The sequence below is a fragment of the Grammomys surdaster genome, unplaced genomic scaffold (assembly GCF_004785775.1).
Source record: "Grammomys surdaster isolate TR1022 unplaced genomic scaffold, NIH_TR_1.0 126313, whole genome shotgun sequence".
In the NCBI taxonomy this organism is placed as follows: domain Eukaryota; kingdom Metazoa; phylum Chordata; class Mammalia; order Rodentia; family Muridae; genus Grammomys; species Grammomys surdaster.
The window spans coordinates 10,416,952-10,434,268 of record NW_021621113.1 but is presented as its reverse complement, the minus strand read 5'-3'; the positions used below and the strand labels follow the sequence as shown (position 1 = coordinate 10,434,268).

Below are 17,317 nucleotides of genomic sequence, written 5' to 3'. Positions count from 1 at the left end.
ACCCAGTGCAGGTAGTTGAACCAAGGGACTCAAGTATGTAACACTGCCACTCTTCTTCCCAAGCTAAACCACCAACCAGCATTGTAACCATACACTTCAAAGGAGTACCTCAGTAAAGCTGTTTAAACTCCACACTATACAAACAGGCTTTAGAATGATGCATCTGCTTTAATTTTGAAAACTTCTTGTTTTGTTTTTCGAGACAGGGTTTCTCTGTGTAGCCCTGGCTGTCCTGGAACTCACTCTGTAGACCAGGCTGGCTTCGAACTCAGACATCTGTCTGCCTCTGCCTCCCAAATGCTGGGATTAAAGGCGTGCACCACCAACTGCCCGGCTTTTGAAAACTTCTAAACTTGCATTATATATCAAATGAGGCAGCTCGAAGGCCAGGAACCAAGGCTTCCGCGTCTTTCAGATCTCCCTACACGCCCGCTGAAACCGAGCTACTGAGCATGCCTAGGCCTATCAATTCGATTGAACACACGCCGGTACAGGCTACAAGGTGGGAAAAAGGAAAACCACTTTACGCAAAAAGCTAAGAACCAAGGGCCAAGCAGAAGGAGCAGGACTTGCACAGGTAAAGTGGTGTGGAGTTAGGGTGACCGAAAGAAAACACTCAATAGATGTAAGAAAGCCAGCCAATGAGAGTGGGGGGCCGATGACGTAGGTTAACCAAAGGTTTTTCTAAATCTGCTCTCTGCAAATGATACTTAGGCCTTCTCAGTGTGCAATGACAGAAGATACGACGTCGACGAAGTTCTCAGCCGACAAGTTCCCCTTTTACAAATGAAAACGGCACAGCTATGGCCATGACCAACCAACCCTCCAGCGTAACTTACTAAGCCCTATCTTCAACTACCCCCACCGCCATCTTCAGGATGAGAGCCCAGCAGCCGCATCACTTCGGGGGCTGCGTAGCTCTCGGGTCGTGCAAACCGAGAAGAGATGCATTAGCACCATGCATTGCCCTGGTCCACCCCCAATCCCGCCTCGGCCACGTGAGACCCTACCTGCACACGCCTCGGATACAGGGCTCCAGCCAGATGCGGTAGGCGGTCTCGATGTGTTCCTGCGACACCTCCTCGGGCCGCACCGTCTCTGCCCAGCGCCAGGCCGCCTTCTCCAGCTGCAGCCGCGGAGCCATGGTGTTGACCGAAATAGCACTCGAAGAGTCGGGTGGCCTCCGGCGCCGCTTCCGTCTCCGCCCGAACGGGCACCGGCACCTGCCAGCCGAAAGAACCAAGCGCTCCCCTCAGTCAGAAGGCCAGTCAATCACCTGCGCGCGCCACAGCCTCCGCGACCGCCCGCGCCCAGCTTGCACGACCAGCCGCAAAGCGTCCCGGCTGATACCCGACAGTCCCCGCGCCTGCGGACGTTGGAGGCGTACGCCCTGCCGCAGTCTGCGCATGCGTGCTCCCAGGAGTCCCTGCGCCGATAGCCCCTGTAATTCGACTGGCGGAAGAAAGCAAAGCGACTGCCCAAAGGAGGGTTGCCACGTCTTTTATCCGTCATGGCGAAGGCAGCTAGCTACGCTTCAGCCTCCGCCGTCTACTCTAACGAGCGGGAGCCTGCCCTTGCTTTCCATACTTCCCCTGTAACTGTGACAAAGTCACACCAAAGAGTACTCAACGCACACCATAGGGCCACCGGGACTGTGGGTGGGACCTGTTAATAGTAGAAACCGAGTCAGCCAGAACTCCACAGTCGGATCCCTGAAGGATGATTTAACTTGAGCTTGGGCGGGTTCCGGCTCCTTTCCCGTGCTCTCTGACGTCACGAGGCGTTACAGGTTTTGCGGATGCTACAACCGGACTACATATCCCAACGTGCACTGCGTTCTGCTACTCTCAGGGTTCGAGGCACCTGGGATTTGTAGTCTTAGAAGCGATAGGCTCAGTCATTAAATTGCAGATTGTGTACGGGCGTACAAGCAGGTCTGGGAAGAGTTCCTCTCAGTAAGCTGTCTCCTGTTTACACTTTGACCTCTTAGTTCTTTATGTAGGGTACACCCTAGCTCCGGGCTGTGATACTATCTTTTTTTTTTTTTTTTTTTTTGCAACTCCTTCCGCTTGGACCTAAAGGCTAAAAGGTTTCACACTGTTTTGTAACTGAAAAGAGCTCCTACACTAAAGAGATTATTCCAGGACTTTAAATATGCAAAAGACTTGTCGGAATTTAAGCACTAAATTCTTTCCTTATCTACTCTACCACCCCTAGCCCCACCCAACCCACCAGCCCCCAAATAACCTTGAACTGAAGTCAGCTAATTTACTAAAGGAAAGCAAGATTTGGTCCTGTTGAGGTTGACTTTTAGGTTGAAAATAAAAAAAAGATCTCATAGCCAGGCGGTGGTGGCGCACGCCTTTAATCCCAGCACTTGGGAGGCAAAGGCAGGCAGATTTCTGAGTTCGAGGCCAGCCTGGTCTACAGAGTGAGTTCCAGGACATTCAGGACTCTGTCTCGAAAAAACAAACAAAAAAAGATCTCAGAGTGTGGTGGGTCAGGACACACGTACACACACACACCTCCTTTTCCAAAGAATTTTTACACCAACTGGTTGGTGGTGGCACACACCTTTAATCTCAGGAGACAGAGGCAGGTAGATCTCTGAGTTGGTGGCCAACCTGGTCTACAGAGTGAGTTCTAGGACAGCCAGGACCACACAGAGAAACCCTGTGGGGGGTGGGGGGGACACAAAAATCAAACAACGAATTCCTATACCACTGATTAACAGTTGAACACTGTTGTGGGACCCACCTTTAATCCAGCAATCTGTGGAGTTTAGTGAGTTGTTTTTTTTTTTAATTTTTTTGAGACAGGGTTTCTCTGTGTAGCCCTGGCTGTCCTGGAAGTCACTCTGTAGACCAGGCTGGCCTCGAACTCAGAAATCCGCCTGCTTCTGCCTCCCAAGTGCTGGGATTAAAGGCGTGTGCCACCACTGCCCGGCATGAGTTTAGTCAGTTTCAAGACAGCTAGAGCTACATGAAGAGACTCTTGTTGCAAAAAAAAAAAAAACAACCAAACAACACAACAACAAAACACACACACACAAAATCGAACAACCTTCTTTTCTTAAGTTAGAAAAAGTTGGCATTCCAGGCTGATACCACAGAGGAAAGAAAATCCTCAGGGATGGCTGAAAGTAGTGGTCAAGCTGTGCCTGGGGACTGGGAGGTGCAACAGCTGATAACAGAGTGGATATCTGCATCCTCTTCAGTCTGGGTCAAAGTTAGATTAAACACAGAAATCTCAGGAGACTTGCAGCAACGTCAACTGGACAAACAATACCGTCATTCCAGCACATTCCTGGAATAAGAGGCAAGAGGATTAAGAGTTCAAGGTCAGCCGGGCGGTAGTGGTGGCGCACGCCTTTAATCCCAGCACTTGGGAGGCAAAAGCAGGTGGATTCCTGAGTTCGAGGCCAGCCTGGTCTACAGAGTGAGTTCCAGGACAGCCAGGGCTATAAAGAGAAACCCTGTCTCGAAGAAGAAAAAAAAAAAAAAAGATTCAAGGTCATCCTTGGGGAAGTAAAAATTCTAAGGTAATGGGAGACTCTCAAGAAGGAGTGAATGAGGGCTGGAGAGATGGCTCAGTGGTTAAGAGCACTGATTGCTCTTCCAGAGGTCCTGAGCTCAATTCCATTGTTCATAACCATCTGTAATGGGATCGGATGCCTTCTGGTATGTCTGAAGACAGCTGTACTGAATGTAAAACTGAAGAGGCAGTCTGGGATGAAGGAGAAGGCTTCTTGTAGATATGAGGGAGAGCAGAGGCAGAGACATCTGGAACAGTTCACAGTAGTTATGGCCAGTAGAGTGAACTGGACCTTGTGAGGAGACAGGGTGGCAAGGAGAGAGGAGAGTCAGTAGCCAAGAGCAGTGGCCGTGAGCCAGAGACTGGCAGAGCCGAACTGGCTGGGTTACATATAGGAATCAGAGAAGCTGGAGGAATGGCAGCCCAGGCCTTGGGCCAGAGAGTGGCAGGGTATGCCAGCCATGAGGACACTGGAACACGTAGGAACTGAGAGAGACTGACAGCCAGAGCCCACTTTGATGTTAGCCACTGTTGTAAGTTTAAGAGCCAACAGAAAGAAGTGGAGAAACGGCTGGAGTTCAGAGCACTTACAGAGGACTGGAGTTTGGTTCCCATCACCTACACTGGCTGGCTCACAGCTTTCTGTGACCTCATCTCCAGGGGATCAGTATGGCCTCTGTAGACACTGCACACATGTACACTTATGACCAAGCCAGCTCAGTCAGTCAACAGGGCCTCAAGGGAGGGAGGGAGGATTAAAAAGAAAAAGACAATCAGACATCATTATAACATGACTCCAACCAGTGCTGAACCAGATTGATTTTTTTCCAGTCTGCTTTTATACCATTCTAGGCACACGCAAAGAGTAGGATCAGTTCTTAGTTCTAAGACAAAGTAGTCGAGGAACAAACAAGGCATAGACAAAGTAGTCAAAGATCAAGCAAAGCAATAAAAAAAAAGTCTTGTGGTCCCTATGTCTATGGGGTTTATCAGGACGATCAAGATAACAAGGAATACAAAACGTACCTCGGCTGTAGTCGACTTGAGCCTTGTCCTAGCCTAAAGTAAATATTCCTGTCTGAGCCTACACTCTCCTCCTTCCAGCCCAATGCAAATATTCTTGCCTATATGTCCTCGAAGCAGCCTCAAGGGCTCTCCACATGCATACAAACAAGCAGACACACACAAACACACACACACACACTAAAAAATAAATCAGCTGGGCTGGAGGGGGGGGGGCATGCACTTTTGAGGGGCAGAGGCAGGCAGATCCCTGAGTTTGAGGTCAGCATCATCTACATAGTGAATACTAGGAAAGCTAGGGCTACACAGAGAACCCTGTCTCAAAAAACAAAAATAAATAAATGAATGAATAAATAGGGTTAGAGAGGTGGCTCAGTGGTTAGAAGCACATTCTGCTCTTCCGGAGGTTCCCTGTTCAATTTCCAGCACCCACTGCCACCTAAAACTCCAGCTTCAAGGAATCCAACACCTAACCTCTGCAGGCACCTACAGTCACATGAAGATACCCACATACAGACATGCCACACAGGATACACATAGTTAAAATTAATAAAAATAATTTTAAATGTTTTTTTTAAGAGGAGGAGGGGCCAGAGGGTTAAAAGTTAGTATTCTGTCTAAACTCCACCTCCACAGTTACCTGGCAACAGCCAGGTAGGCCTGTCCACTATAAAAGGGGCTGCTTGCCTCCTCCCCACTCTCTTGCTCTCTTGCCTCTAACTTCTCTCTGTCTTATAGCCTCTCCCCCCCTTCCCTAACCCCTTCCGCCTCTCTCCACGTGGTCATGGTCAGCCTCCACTTCTCTCCTCTCTCTTTCCTCTTTCTCCGACATCTTCTCCCATTTCCCCCCCACCCCCCACCTTTGCCCTATCTCCTGAATAACCCCCCCCACACACAACCATTTGGTCTGGTGTCTGTTCTAAGCTGTGTGCCAAAGTCTAACATTAAGAGCACTTGCAGTTGGGAATAGTGGTGCACACCTTTAATCCCAGCACTTGGGAGGCTGAGGCAGGCAGTTCGAGGCCAGCCTGCTCTACAGAGTGAGTTCCAGGACAGCCAGGGCTACACAGAAACCCTGTCTCAAAAAACAAAAAAGAATGTGAGTCCTTTATTAGCCAGCAACCGAAGAGCAGGCTCCTGCCTCAGAGTCTCAGCATTTTTAAAGGCAAAAATCACAAAGACCACAACTCACATCAAAGTCAGATGAGGGCCACAGTAACCTTGAAAGATTCATTTCTGGCAGAGCATAGTAATTACCTCAGACATAACACGACAGTTACTTTTAACTTCTACTTTCTTCACTTATTTCAGTTTATAATAATGATTTCAGTTAATATATCTAGACCATGATGAAGGCCATTGAAACCTCAGGTGTGTTGCCAAGGCAGATATGACTATTGGGAGGTAGAGGGCTAAGAACTGTCTAAGCAAATATAAGAGACTCAGGACAAGAAGATGTCAACTTAGTCATGTGAGTTCCAGGACAGTCAGGGCTGCACAGACTCTGACTCTCGCTCTCAATCTTTTTTGTTTTGTTTTGTTTTGTTTTTCGAGACAGGGTTTCTCTGTGTAGCCCTGGCTGTCCTGGAACTCACTCTGTAGAGCAGGCTGGCCTCGAACTCAGAAATCCGCCTGCCTCTGCCTCCCAAGTGCTGGGATTAAAGGCGTGCGCCACCACAGCCCGGCAGGCTCTCGCTCTCTTGATCTCCATCTCTGCTCTCTCTCTCTGTCTCCCCCTGCCCTTCCCCCCAAAAAAGCACTTGCTGCTCTTGCAGAAAACCTGGGTTACCGGGTCTCTCTGAAGATCCAAGGGTTCCAGCGCCCTCTCCTGGCCTTGGTGGGCACTAGGCATACACACAGCACACTTTAAAACTTGCAGAGAAAACACCCATAAAACAAAAATACAGTCCTGAGGGGGAGGGCGGACAGTGTAGAATTGCAGCCCTGGTTTGGTTGTGCCTGGGCTATCTGGGCTATACTGTAAATCCCTGTGTCAGAAAGACAGACTGTCGCAGTAATATAGGCCAGAGATAATGAAGACCCAAGCCAGGGCAGTGTAAAGCCTGGGGAATGAGGGGGCTGAGTTTCTACAAATGAGGACAAGCTGACCACTATTGTCTCACTCTTCCAGTAACTGAGTTTCATGTTGTTGTTGTTGTTGTTGTTGCTGTTGCTGTTGTTTTCTAGACAGAGTTTCTCTGTATAGCTCTGGCTGTCCTAGAACTCAATCTGTAGAACAGGCTGGCCTGGAACACAACAATTGACCTTCCTCTGCGTCCTTAGTGCTGCGATTAAAGGTGTGCGACATAGCCTTAGTAGGCTTAGTAATTTACTTTCAGTCTCAGGTCCTGGGCCTTTCCTCTCCCAGTTGCTTTCCTGTCCCTCTTTGCTTTACTGAACACATGATGACACAATGCTGCCCTGTCCACTACGATACTCTGGTTTCTCTAACATGGATAATGAAGGAGATAGAATGTCTATCAAAGATTTAGAAACACCAGAAGGAGCAGATTCAGAAGGGAGAGCAATGGGGAGAGCTGGAAGTGAGGCAGTAGACAGTGAAGGGTTAATGAAGACGAGCATGCTTCTAGTGCTCCTGGGGATGGTTGAGAAGGTTTGTATTGGAGGTTGAGGGAGAGCACAGCCAGAAGCATCTGCAAGGCTCCAGAATCAACCAGACAGGGGAGAAGGTGGGAGAGGAGGAGCAAGTGAGGAAAGAGGGGAGGAGGAAAGAGGAAGAAGAACCCAAGACCCCTGTGTCATATGTGCCCAAGTCTCCACAAACTGTGGCCCTTCAGTTCTTCAGACTGTGAAATCGGGACTTAAAGGGACAGAGCCATAACCTAACATGAAAAGGAAGGAGGAGGAGGAGGAGGAGGAGGAGGAGGAAGAGGAAGAGGAGGAGGAGGGACCCCAAGTTCAGCAGCAGGCACTTGCACATAACCACAACCAGACCCACAAGCTCATAGGCATAATAAAGCAATTTTTAAAGCTGGTAAGGATGACATCTGGAAAACAATTCCTCCCCCAGGTAACATTAGTTGAAGATCAAAGTATGTGTTCAAGGCCACACCCCCTTCTCACTCTGCTTAGCAACCACACTGTGCTTCTAAGTCAACAGATCATGTGATAAAGTGAGGGAGCTCTGCCTACACAGAGCAAGGGAAAGGAAAAAAAAACAGTGTATGCAGGGCGGTGGTGGCGCACGCCTTTAATCCCAGCACTTGGGAGGCAGAGGCAGGCGGATTTCTGAGTTCGAGGCCAGCCTGCTCTACAGAGTGACTTCCAGGACAGCCAGGGCTACACAGAGAAACCCTGTCTTGAAAAAACAAACAAACAAAAAGTATTTAAAAAACAAACAAACAAACAAACAAACAAAACAGTGTAGCCCCTGACCTGAAGCTAAACATCCTTCTGAGGAAGGAAAGCCTTGCTTTGCTGGAGTGCCTAAGATTGTGGTCTTTTTCTCTGGATCAGAGACCCATTTCTAGATACAGGATACACAAGACTTGCATTTAAGAGCAAAGTCATATTTGTGGTTAGGAATTTAGAAGTCAGGGACAGAGACGTACACAGCAGCAGAAGGCATTATTTTAATCCTTTTCTCCCTTTCCTCCTCTTCTTCCTCCCTCTTCTTCCTTCTTTTTCCTCTTCTTCTAGGTAGATAGGTCTCTTGCTTTTCCTGGCTGTCCTGATACATAGTATATAATCCAGGCCTGCCTCAGACTCAAACATCCCTCCTGCCTACCTTCTAAGACTATAACCAGCCTGACTGGCAGGAGTACACATACATGTGTACACACACACATTACATACAAACAACACATGTGTGTATATGTGTGTATTATGTGTATGTATATGTAGAATATGTGTTTCTCACTGGTAGCTCTGCCTGACTGCCCTAGAACTAGCTCTATAGACCAGGATGTCTTCAACTTAACGGAGATCTGCCTATTTCTGTCTCCTCAGTGCTAGAATACACTCTAAAGGGATGTTTGTGACCCCTCTCTTTGCTTATCAGACTATTAAAATAATGGACTTCAAGAAATTACCGGCTTGCCAGGCAGTGATGGCGCATGCCTTTAATCCCAGCACTTGGGAGGCAGAGGCAGGCGGATTTCTGAGTTTGAGGCCAGCCTGGTCTACAGAGTGAGTTCCAGGACAGCCAGGACTACACAGAGAAACCCTGTCTTGAAAAACAAAACAAACAAACAAACAAACAAACAAAAATTACCGGCTCAGAAACTTCTGAGTGATCCACCTGTCTCATCTCACTGTAGGAATGTGGCATTACAGATGTGTGGGAGTATATCCAAGTGTCTTACTGGGGACACTGGAGCCCAACTCAGGCTGTCAGGCTTGTTTTCCAGGTACTTCTACCCATTAAGTAACTTTACTGCAACATTCCCTCACATCTTGCAGGTCTGTGCTCCCTCTTAGGGAGATCTTCCCTGGTTGTCCCTGCAAAATGTCAATGCCTTTCCGAAATGCCATGTCTGTTGACATCAATGTACGGTTTTTCTTTTTGGTTTTGGTTTCGGTTTTTCGAGACAGAGTTTCTCTGTATAGCCCTGGCTGTCCTGGAACTCACTCTGTAAACCAGGCTAGCTTCGAAGTCTCGAACTCAGAAATCCTCCTGCCTCTGCCTCCCAAGTGCTGGGATTAAAGGCGTGCGCCACCACACCCAGCTTGAGAACTAAATTGACATTGTTAATTTAACATGAAATTTGCCAGTAATCCAATAAGATATGTTAGTGTTGTCCTCATTTTGTACAAAAGAGAAGTGAGAGACTAAAAGCTGAAGACCATTGTGCAAGGGCCATGCAGACAGGAAATGTGGCGAGGAGGCCAGAGAGATGGCTCAGTGCATAGGCACACTGGCTGCTCCTCCAGAGGTCCTGAGTTCAATTCCCAGCACCAACATGGTGGCCCACAACCATCTGTAATGGAATCTGATGCCCTCTTCTGGTTTGTCTGAAGACCGCTGCAGTGTACTCATATACATGGGGAAAAAAGTCACCTGAATCAAGATAGTAAGGCACAAATAATACTCTGCCCAATGCTAACCTTATGTGAGCTCAGATTCCTCAACATTTATTTACTTAGATTTTTTTATTATGTATATGTGTGTGTGAATATGCACATGGGTGTAGATATTGTCCCAGGCTGGAAGAGGCCATCAGATCTCCTGAAACCAGAGTTACAGACAGTTGTGAGCCACCCAGTGAATGCTGGGAGGTGAATTTGGAGTCCTCTGCAAGAGCACCAAGCACTGTTCACCACTGAGCCATCTTTCCAGTGCCAGAACTCTCATCATTTAAAGGAAACAGGTGAGTGTACCTGCTCTGTGGGCTCATGTGGGTGAATAGATCTGACAGAGCGGGTGACAGGCATACCACCAATACCTGGCCTAGTATCATTACTCAAGAGAGCTGCAATATAGCTCGAGGTATACCAAATGTTTAGCCTGTGGGTCCTCAGCACCAGCAAGTGACAGGGGATAGGGAGTCATGAGAGATATGAAAGGTTGTCACCAGTCACAAAAGCTGGAAACATTTCAGGCCCCATCTTCAGGGTTGTTGGGATTGTTAACCCTTTATCTGTCAACACCTTTCAGCAACATCCACTTGTTCCCAGAGTAAGGAGCTGTCCTCACACACAGTACTAATCCTTGCACTTGGGAGGCAGAGGCATAAGGATCAGAAATTCAAGTTCATTCTTGGCTGTATTACATCAAGTTTGAGGCCAGCCTGGGTTGCATCAGACTCTGTCTAAAAACACATACACATGCATTTTAGATAGGGTTTTATTGCTTACAAAGACCAAGACAATTCTTGTGCCCTTCCTCTGGCCTTGAGCAGGCCTGAGAGACCTCATTTACCACAACAGCCCAAGTGATAGGATCTAGGTGGAGTTACTCACCTTGGCTACACGGAACTTAGAAGAAGAACTGCCCCTGAGCTTGCCTTGAGATATCTCCAGCTGTGACCCGTGACCAAGAACAGGATTATCCCACCCATCTCTGGCTGAAACAAGGAAGGGCTCGAGTGGGGCCTTCCCCCTTAAATTGAGAGCTGAACATTAAAGCATTGAGCCTTGATCAGAGAACTTGTCTTAGCTTCATCTCTTCTCGCCCTCCGTCCTCCTTTCGTTCCCAGCCCCTCTTTCAGAAGAACCCAGTTATCCGTGGCCGCAGGCAGCTACAACTCTTATAAAGGTATAGGTTTATTTGGGACTGGCTTACAGTTTCAGAGGTTCAGTCCATCATCATGGTGGCAAGCATAGCCTCATGCAGGCAGACTTGGTGCTGGAGGAGCCGAGAGTTCTTCATCTTGATCTTTGCTCCACAGGCAGCAGAGAGGGGGACCGTCTTCCACACTGGGCAAAGCTTGAGCATTAGGAAATCTCAAAGCTGGCCTGCCTACACAGTGACACTTTTCCTCCAACAAGGCCACACCTCCTAATAGTGCCACTTCCCCTGGGCCAAGCATATTCAAACCACCACCGCATGAAAATCAATCCATTTCTATAGAATGCTGAGAAGGTAAACTCAGAGAGCTGTGATTGTGTTATTGGTCGGGAGCTCAGTCAGGTTTAGAAGCCATTGGAGAAGAGCAATCTGAAGAGGTAAAATGTAAGCCATGACCCAGTAGCCTGACATAGCTAGTCACAGACAGACAGCTATGGGCACCGAGCACTAGGAATTCAAAGACCCCAGATCGGGAACCCTTGGTTACAAATTGAAGCAATTCCTGGTGCCATGTACCGTCACTTACTGCCTCTTTAGGACCTTAGAGAGGTTCCTTTGGTATCCTGGGCCTCTCTCAAGCTCAGTCCCCCCACCCATCTAGGAAAGCAGCAACTCATGGAGAGCAGAGGCCTCCCAGAAGCCCTGCAGCTAAGCTGGATCTGAGTCTCTTGGTTCCTGTCTGGCAAAGGGTGAGCAGATATCCTTGTCTTCTCCAGCTTGAGGCCCCAGATCTCCATGACAACCCTTAGACGCAATTCTGATCCAAAGGAGGAAGACCTGAGAGGGAAAGCCCAAACACAGTGAGGAGATCTGAGGAGCCTTCCTGCCTGCTTCACTGTTCACTTCCTGGAGCAGTCAGGGCTGCACTCCAGTCTCCACAAAGACCCTAAAGGAGATTGCGCAGGTCTGCCCCCTGCTGGGCACAGATCCAGGATGGCTTTTCTTTGGCAGCTACCCCAAAGGCTGCTCCTGCTGGGGACAACCACCTTGACTGTGTCTGCCTTGGGGACAGGTGAGTAGGAAGGGCCTGGACAGAGCACACCTGAGACCCCGGTTCCCAGGCTTTCCCCAGGTAGCACTCATTAGTATTCTCGAGTCTATTCCAACCCCTTCTAGAAGGCTGGAGATGCAAGTGAGGCAGAGGCAGGGATCTGGGGTTGGGGTAGCCCTTGGGGCTGGGGCTGTGGGTGGGGTAGCCCTTGGAGCTGGGGCTGTGTGTGAGAGTTTGCATTGGGCATTCTTGCATCCCACCTCTGACGTCATTGCTCCCACTCTGTTGTGTCTCCTGCAGTCAGCAGGCCAGGGCTGCAGCTAGGTGTTAGAGCATTTCGCCTAAGAAGTCTAAGACCCTGGGTTCTATTCCCAGGACCACATAAAAAAAATTCTAGAGTTGGGGAGTGGTGGTACATGTCCCCTCATTCCTCAGGACTCTGAGGCAGGGGATCTCTGCAAGTTTGAGGCCAGCCAGAGTGACATGAATTTCTTTCTCAAAATGAGTAAACAAAATGGAAGAGATATCAAACTAAATAGTGTTTGTGAAATCTAGGACTTTCTTGTATCCTTAACAACAACCATACGTGATTCCAGGGATGGGTATTCCAGCAGTTACATCATGTCATAACCTCATCCTTGCAAGAGGACTGCTGTGGCTCCTGACTTTTGTCACTTTCTGTGTCAACAGCTGTTAGAAGCTGGAAGGAGAAGGAGCTTCTCACCTAGGCCTCTCTGTCTTTCCTTTTTTACAATACTGGGTGCTGTACCTACAGCCTCACACAGGTTAGATATACACTGTGCCTCTGAGCTACATCCCTAGCCTGCTGTTTTCAGTCTTTAAGAGAAAGTACCAGCTGGGTGATGATAGTGCGTGCGCACCTTTGATCTCAGAGGCAAAGACAGGTGGATCTTTGAGTTCCAGCCTGCCTCTGTCTTCCGAGTGTTGAAACTAAATGTATGGGCCACTATACTTTTTTTTGTTTTGTTTTTCTGGCCTTTCTTCCTTCCTTTCTTTCTTCTTCTTCATCTTTTTTTTTTTTTTTCTGGTTTTTCGAGATAGGGTTTCTCTGTGTAGCCCTGGCTGTCCTGGAACTCACTCTGTAGACCAGGCTGGCCTCGAACTCAGAAATCCACCTGCCTCTGCCTCCCAAGTGCTGGGATTAAAGGCATGAGCCACCACCAGTCTCCCACCCCCCCCACTTTTTAAAAAATGAATACACGTAGCTGTCTTCAGACACACCAGAAGAGGGCATCGCATCCCATTACAGATGGTTGTGAGCTCCCCAGAATTGAACGTAGGACCTTGGAAGAGGAGCCAGTACTCTTAACCACTGAACCATTTCTCCAGCCCCATCCCCCTTTCTTTAAAGCAGGGAGGAAAACTATTCCCCAGAAACTCCCAGCAGACCTCTCCTTAAATCATATAGGTCAGAACTAGGTCACTAGTCCCCCAAACACAGGGATGCGATTAGGATCTCCTTTAGCAGGGAGACATGGAGAATGGGCAGGCTCCCAGTTGTATCCACCCCATCCTCACACAAGACACCCGAGGTGGCTGACACTTTAGTAATTCATTACATACTGAGCAGAGAGGAAAACTTAGATGTCCAGGAGGTTTTTTTTTTGTTACAATCTCAGCCTACAAAATACTTGGAAAAGTAACATTTGTCTTTTATCTTAATGACAAGACCCAATTTGACAGGAAACATTTGTTTTTCTGGCAGCTGTATCTAGCCTGTTGACTGTTTCTGATTGTCCTTCCTGTAGTGAACACAGAAGTCCCTGGGTTAGTATCTGATCTTAGAGAGGTCTGTAGATTCTGTGGCTTCCTCAGAAATAATACTGTGTACACATCATCATCCCCGACCCTTTTATTGAGATGGAAGTCTCATGTATCTCAGCTGGCCTTAAACTTGCTTATCGCTAAGAGCAACGTGATCATCCCGCCTCCACCTCCCAAGTGTTGGGATCAGAGGTACGCACCACCTGAAACCCTTATTTACATTCTTTCTCTCCCTATCTCTTTTTCTGTCCCTCTCCCTCCCTCTTCTCACATTTTTGAGACAGAATCTCATTTTGTAGTCCTGGCTATCTTGGAATTCACTCTAAAGACCAGAGCTGGCCTTGAACTCACAGAGATCCTTGTGCCTCTGCCTCCTGGATCTAGGGATTAAAGGCGTGCTTAGCTGGGCCTGACTGTTATAGTTTTCCCTTTGAGAAACAGGTCTGGATTTGTAACCCAGGCTAGCCTTGACTCACCATGCTTCTTCCTCCCTTCAGAATATTGGTTTTTACAGGTAGATACCACCACCCTAGGGGCTGAAGTCCAGAGATTTTTAAATTGGGAGTTGCGACTTTGAATTAAGTCATAGAGTGCTCACAAAAATTCATCCTTGTTTTGCCAATGAGGCTTACAGAGGATGCGGGACTTTCTGGATCACTCAGAGAGGGCGGGCCCGGGGCGGCGGCGGGGTGATCCGATCCCGCTTGACCTCGCCCCTGCACTCTCCCCGCAGCGGACCTGACGGACCTGTGCGGACAGACGTGGCAGGGGGACGCGCTGCAGCTGCGCTCGCACTCGGCTTCGCGCAAGTTCTACTTCGTGACTCCGGACACTGACTGCATGCTGTGGCTGCGTGCTGCAGCCCCTGAAGACAGGATGCGCTTCCAATTCCGCTTCTTTCTGGTTTATAGCCTGTCCTCGGCCACCCGGACCAGGACCACCGCAGCCACTCAGGCCACTGAGGCCACACCAACCGCCAAAGCATCCTCCCGTGACCCATGCGCACCCGGCTCCTACCTGCAATTCTATGACGGCCCGCAGGAGGCGCCCCGGGTCCTGGGGCCCCCGATCTGTGGTCTGACCATTCCAGCCCCATTTATGTCCTCGGGGTCCTGGCTTGGTTTGCGCCTGGTCACCAGGGGCCGCCAACCCCGAGTGGACTTTTTGGGCGAGGTCACCTCCTTCCGCTTGGGTGGGTTGGGGCTGATGTCTAGGGTGAGGTGAGGGTTAGAGCAGGAGAGGACAGGAAGAGGGGGATGGGGTCCCAGTTAGGAACGAGCTAGATGTACAAATCCTGCCTCCTTCTAGCCCCACACGTTCAAGGTTCACGTGGACGAGGTTCACACAGGACACCTGTTCACACCCAAACTGTGTGGACCTCACTTACAGTTGAACCCATGCTGGCAGATACCCCTCACACACTCACTCACTGTCCTCTCCCCTAAACGGCCACACACTTCAGTACCTCCTTGCACACAGATTCATACATACACTGGCCCCTCTGTGTGGACCAACCTGTCAGGTTTGGTGAAGGCCTCCGCTAGGACTCTCCCCTAAAACTCAGTTAGGCAAGGCAGGGCCCTCTCTGGCTGCCAGCTCACCCCAGGCCTCTCTGCACCTCTATTGACAGTATTTTCAGATTTCTTTGTTTTCTGGTTCTGTTTCTTGACAGGGTCTATGTAGCATAGGCTGGCCATGAACTTACAGTCATCCTCCTGCCTCAGCCTCTTGTGTGCTGGGACCACAGACTCTGTGTGTGTGTGTGTGTGTGTGTATGTGTGTAAGAGAGACATTCAAAAAGCACATGTGTGTCACAGCTTTTTGTTGAAACTGGTTTGATTTTATTTATTTATTTATTTATTTATTTATTTATTTATTTATTTATTATTTTTGGTTTTTCGAGACGGTTTCTCTGTGTAGTCCTGGCTGTCCTGGAACTCACTCTGTAGACCAGGCTGGCCTCGAACTCAGAAATCCTCCTGCCTCTGCCTACCAAGTGCTGGGATTAAAGTCGTGTGCCACCACTGCCCAGCTATTTATGTTTTGTTTTGAGAAAGGGTTTCTCTATGTAGCAATGGCAGTCCTGGAACTTGCTTTGTAGACCAGCCTGGCCTTGAATTCGTAAAGATCTTCCTGCTTCTGCCTCCTGAGTGCTAGAATTAAAGAAATACCCCCAGCTTGGTTTTTGTTACTGTTGTTATTTGTATTTTGGGTTTTTTTGAGCCAGGGTCTTACTCTGTAGCCCAAGTTGCCTTTGATCTAGAAATCCTTCTGCCTCTGCTCCTGAGGTCTTAGATCCCAGGCTTTCAACACTACGCCTGACTCAAGCTGAGGTGTGGAATGCTGGAATCTGTCTTTCAATTCAGATCAAGCCCAAGGCTGTACCTAGGCCTGCAGGTTGCCTTAGGTCTAGAGTCACATGCTGATGTCACTACGGTAAGGAAGAGGAGGCTGGCTCCCAGAGCCCAGGCTCAGTAGGAGCTTTCCAACCATTTCTGGCTAAGTCTGCAGACTAGAGAGTTAAGCATGGAGCTTGTGGCCATGACAAGGCTAAGGGGCCTCTGGCGCTGCCTTAGGTCCTGGAGGATTAGATGGAGGGCCAACTCTTGGCTATGCGCTACTTGGCCCTTCAGGCAAGCTCATGTGTCTACTCAACTACCACTCACCTTGGTCTGCCCTAGAATTGTCTGTGTGTACACACACGTGTGCATGTGTGTGGGTGTTGAGGAGAGGATGGGAGGTGTTGTCTCTTCCCTGTTGAGTCTCTGGCTCTATATGAAGTGTGCCCTAATGTGCGTATGTTGGAGGTTAGAGGCCAACTGGTAGGAGTTGTTTCTTCCTCTACTGTGTGAAGTGAGTGCCTCTGCCTACTGAACCATCTTACTGGATTCTACCTTATTTTTTGAGTGAGTCTCTAACTGAACCTGGAGACCTCCATTTCAGCTAAACTAGCTGGTTACCAAGTCTCCAGTATCTGCCTGTCTCACATCCCACCCCCAGCATAATGGGAGCATACCACTGTGCCCAGAGTTTACGTGGGTGCTGGGGATACAAACGTAGGTACTCATGTTTGCACAGAAAGTACTTTACCCACTGATCAGTCTGCCCAGTTCCTTGATCTTTTGAGACAGGGTCTCATGTAGCCCAGGCTAGCTTTGAATTCTTGATCTTCCTGCCTTTGCTTCCCAAATGTTGCGATTACTGGTTACCTGGCTCTAAAACTAGCTTTTATCCACAGAATGGGATTAATCAAGCTGTCTGCAGACTCTGTATACTGAGTCTCATTCTTTCCCTCATGTGTGGTCATTTATAAACATTAAATGAGCACCTGCTGTGTGCCAGGTGCTATCACAGGCACTGAGGATACTTCGGTAAGCACTAGAGAAGGCCCTGTGTTCTGGGTGCTGGCTTGCTGGTAGGGAAGGTAGGCGCTAAGCAAATAAATGGATCTGTGTGTAGCAGATGGAATAAGTGGTTTGGCAGACTGTCAGTTGGGTTGAGCATCCATGGGGGTCGGGGGAAGGAGGTTTGCAGTTCTAGGTAAACTGAAGGATAAAATAGCACTTGAGTAGAGATTTCCCACTTAGGAGGGAATGGTAGCATCACCAGTGATAAGGGCAAAGGCAGGAGCCAGAGTCTGCAGAGGATGTTCAGGACTATTGAGATTCTTTTATTTATTTATGTATTATTTATTTATTTTATATATATATATATATATATATATATATATATAT

At 48.6% G+C, this 17,317-nt stretch overlaps 2 protein-coding genes across 6 annotated transcripts in view; one reads left to right on the top strand and one right to left on the bottom strand.

The window, feature by feature from the left end:
• Positions 1-1,377, bottom strand: part of Usp48 (ubiquitin specific peptidase 48) — a 64,052-nt gene extending 62,675 nt beyond the window's left edge. For 4 of the 5 annotated variants that reach the window (XM_028759560.1, XM_028759562.1, XM_028759561.1 and 1 more), the window contains exon 1: positions 1,011-1,377. In XM_028759560.1, coding sequence (XP_028615393.1) covers positions 1,011-1,144 — 134 coding nt within the window. In that variant the 5' untranslated portion in view covers positions 1,145-1,377. The remainder of the gene's footprint in view (positions 1-1,010) is intronic. The other variant, XR_003710279.1, reaches the window with a different exon arrangement.
• Positions 1,378-11,740: 10,363 nt separating this feature from the next.
• Positions 11,741-17,317, top strand: part of Ldlrad2 (low density lipoprotein receptor class A domain containing 2) — an 8,886-nt gene continuing 3,309 nt past the window's right edge. The window contains exons 1-2 of the mRNA XM_028760023.1: positions 11,741-11,819; positions 14,317-14,775. Coding sequence (XP_028615856.1) covers positions 11,741-11,819; positions 14,317-14,775 — 538 coding nt within the window. The remainder of the gene's footprint in view (positions 11,820-14,316; positions 14,776-17,317) is intronic.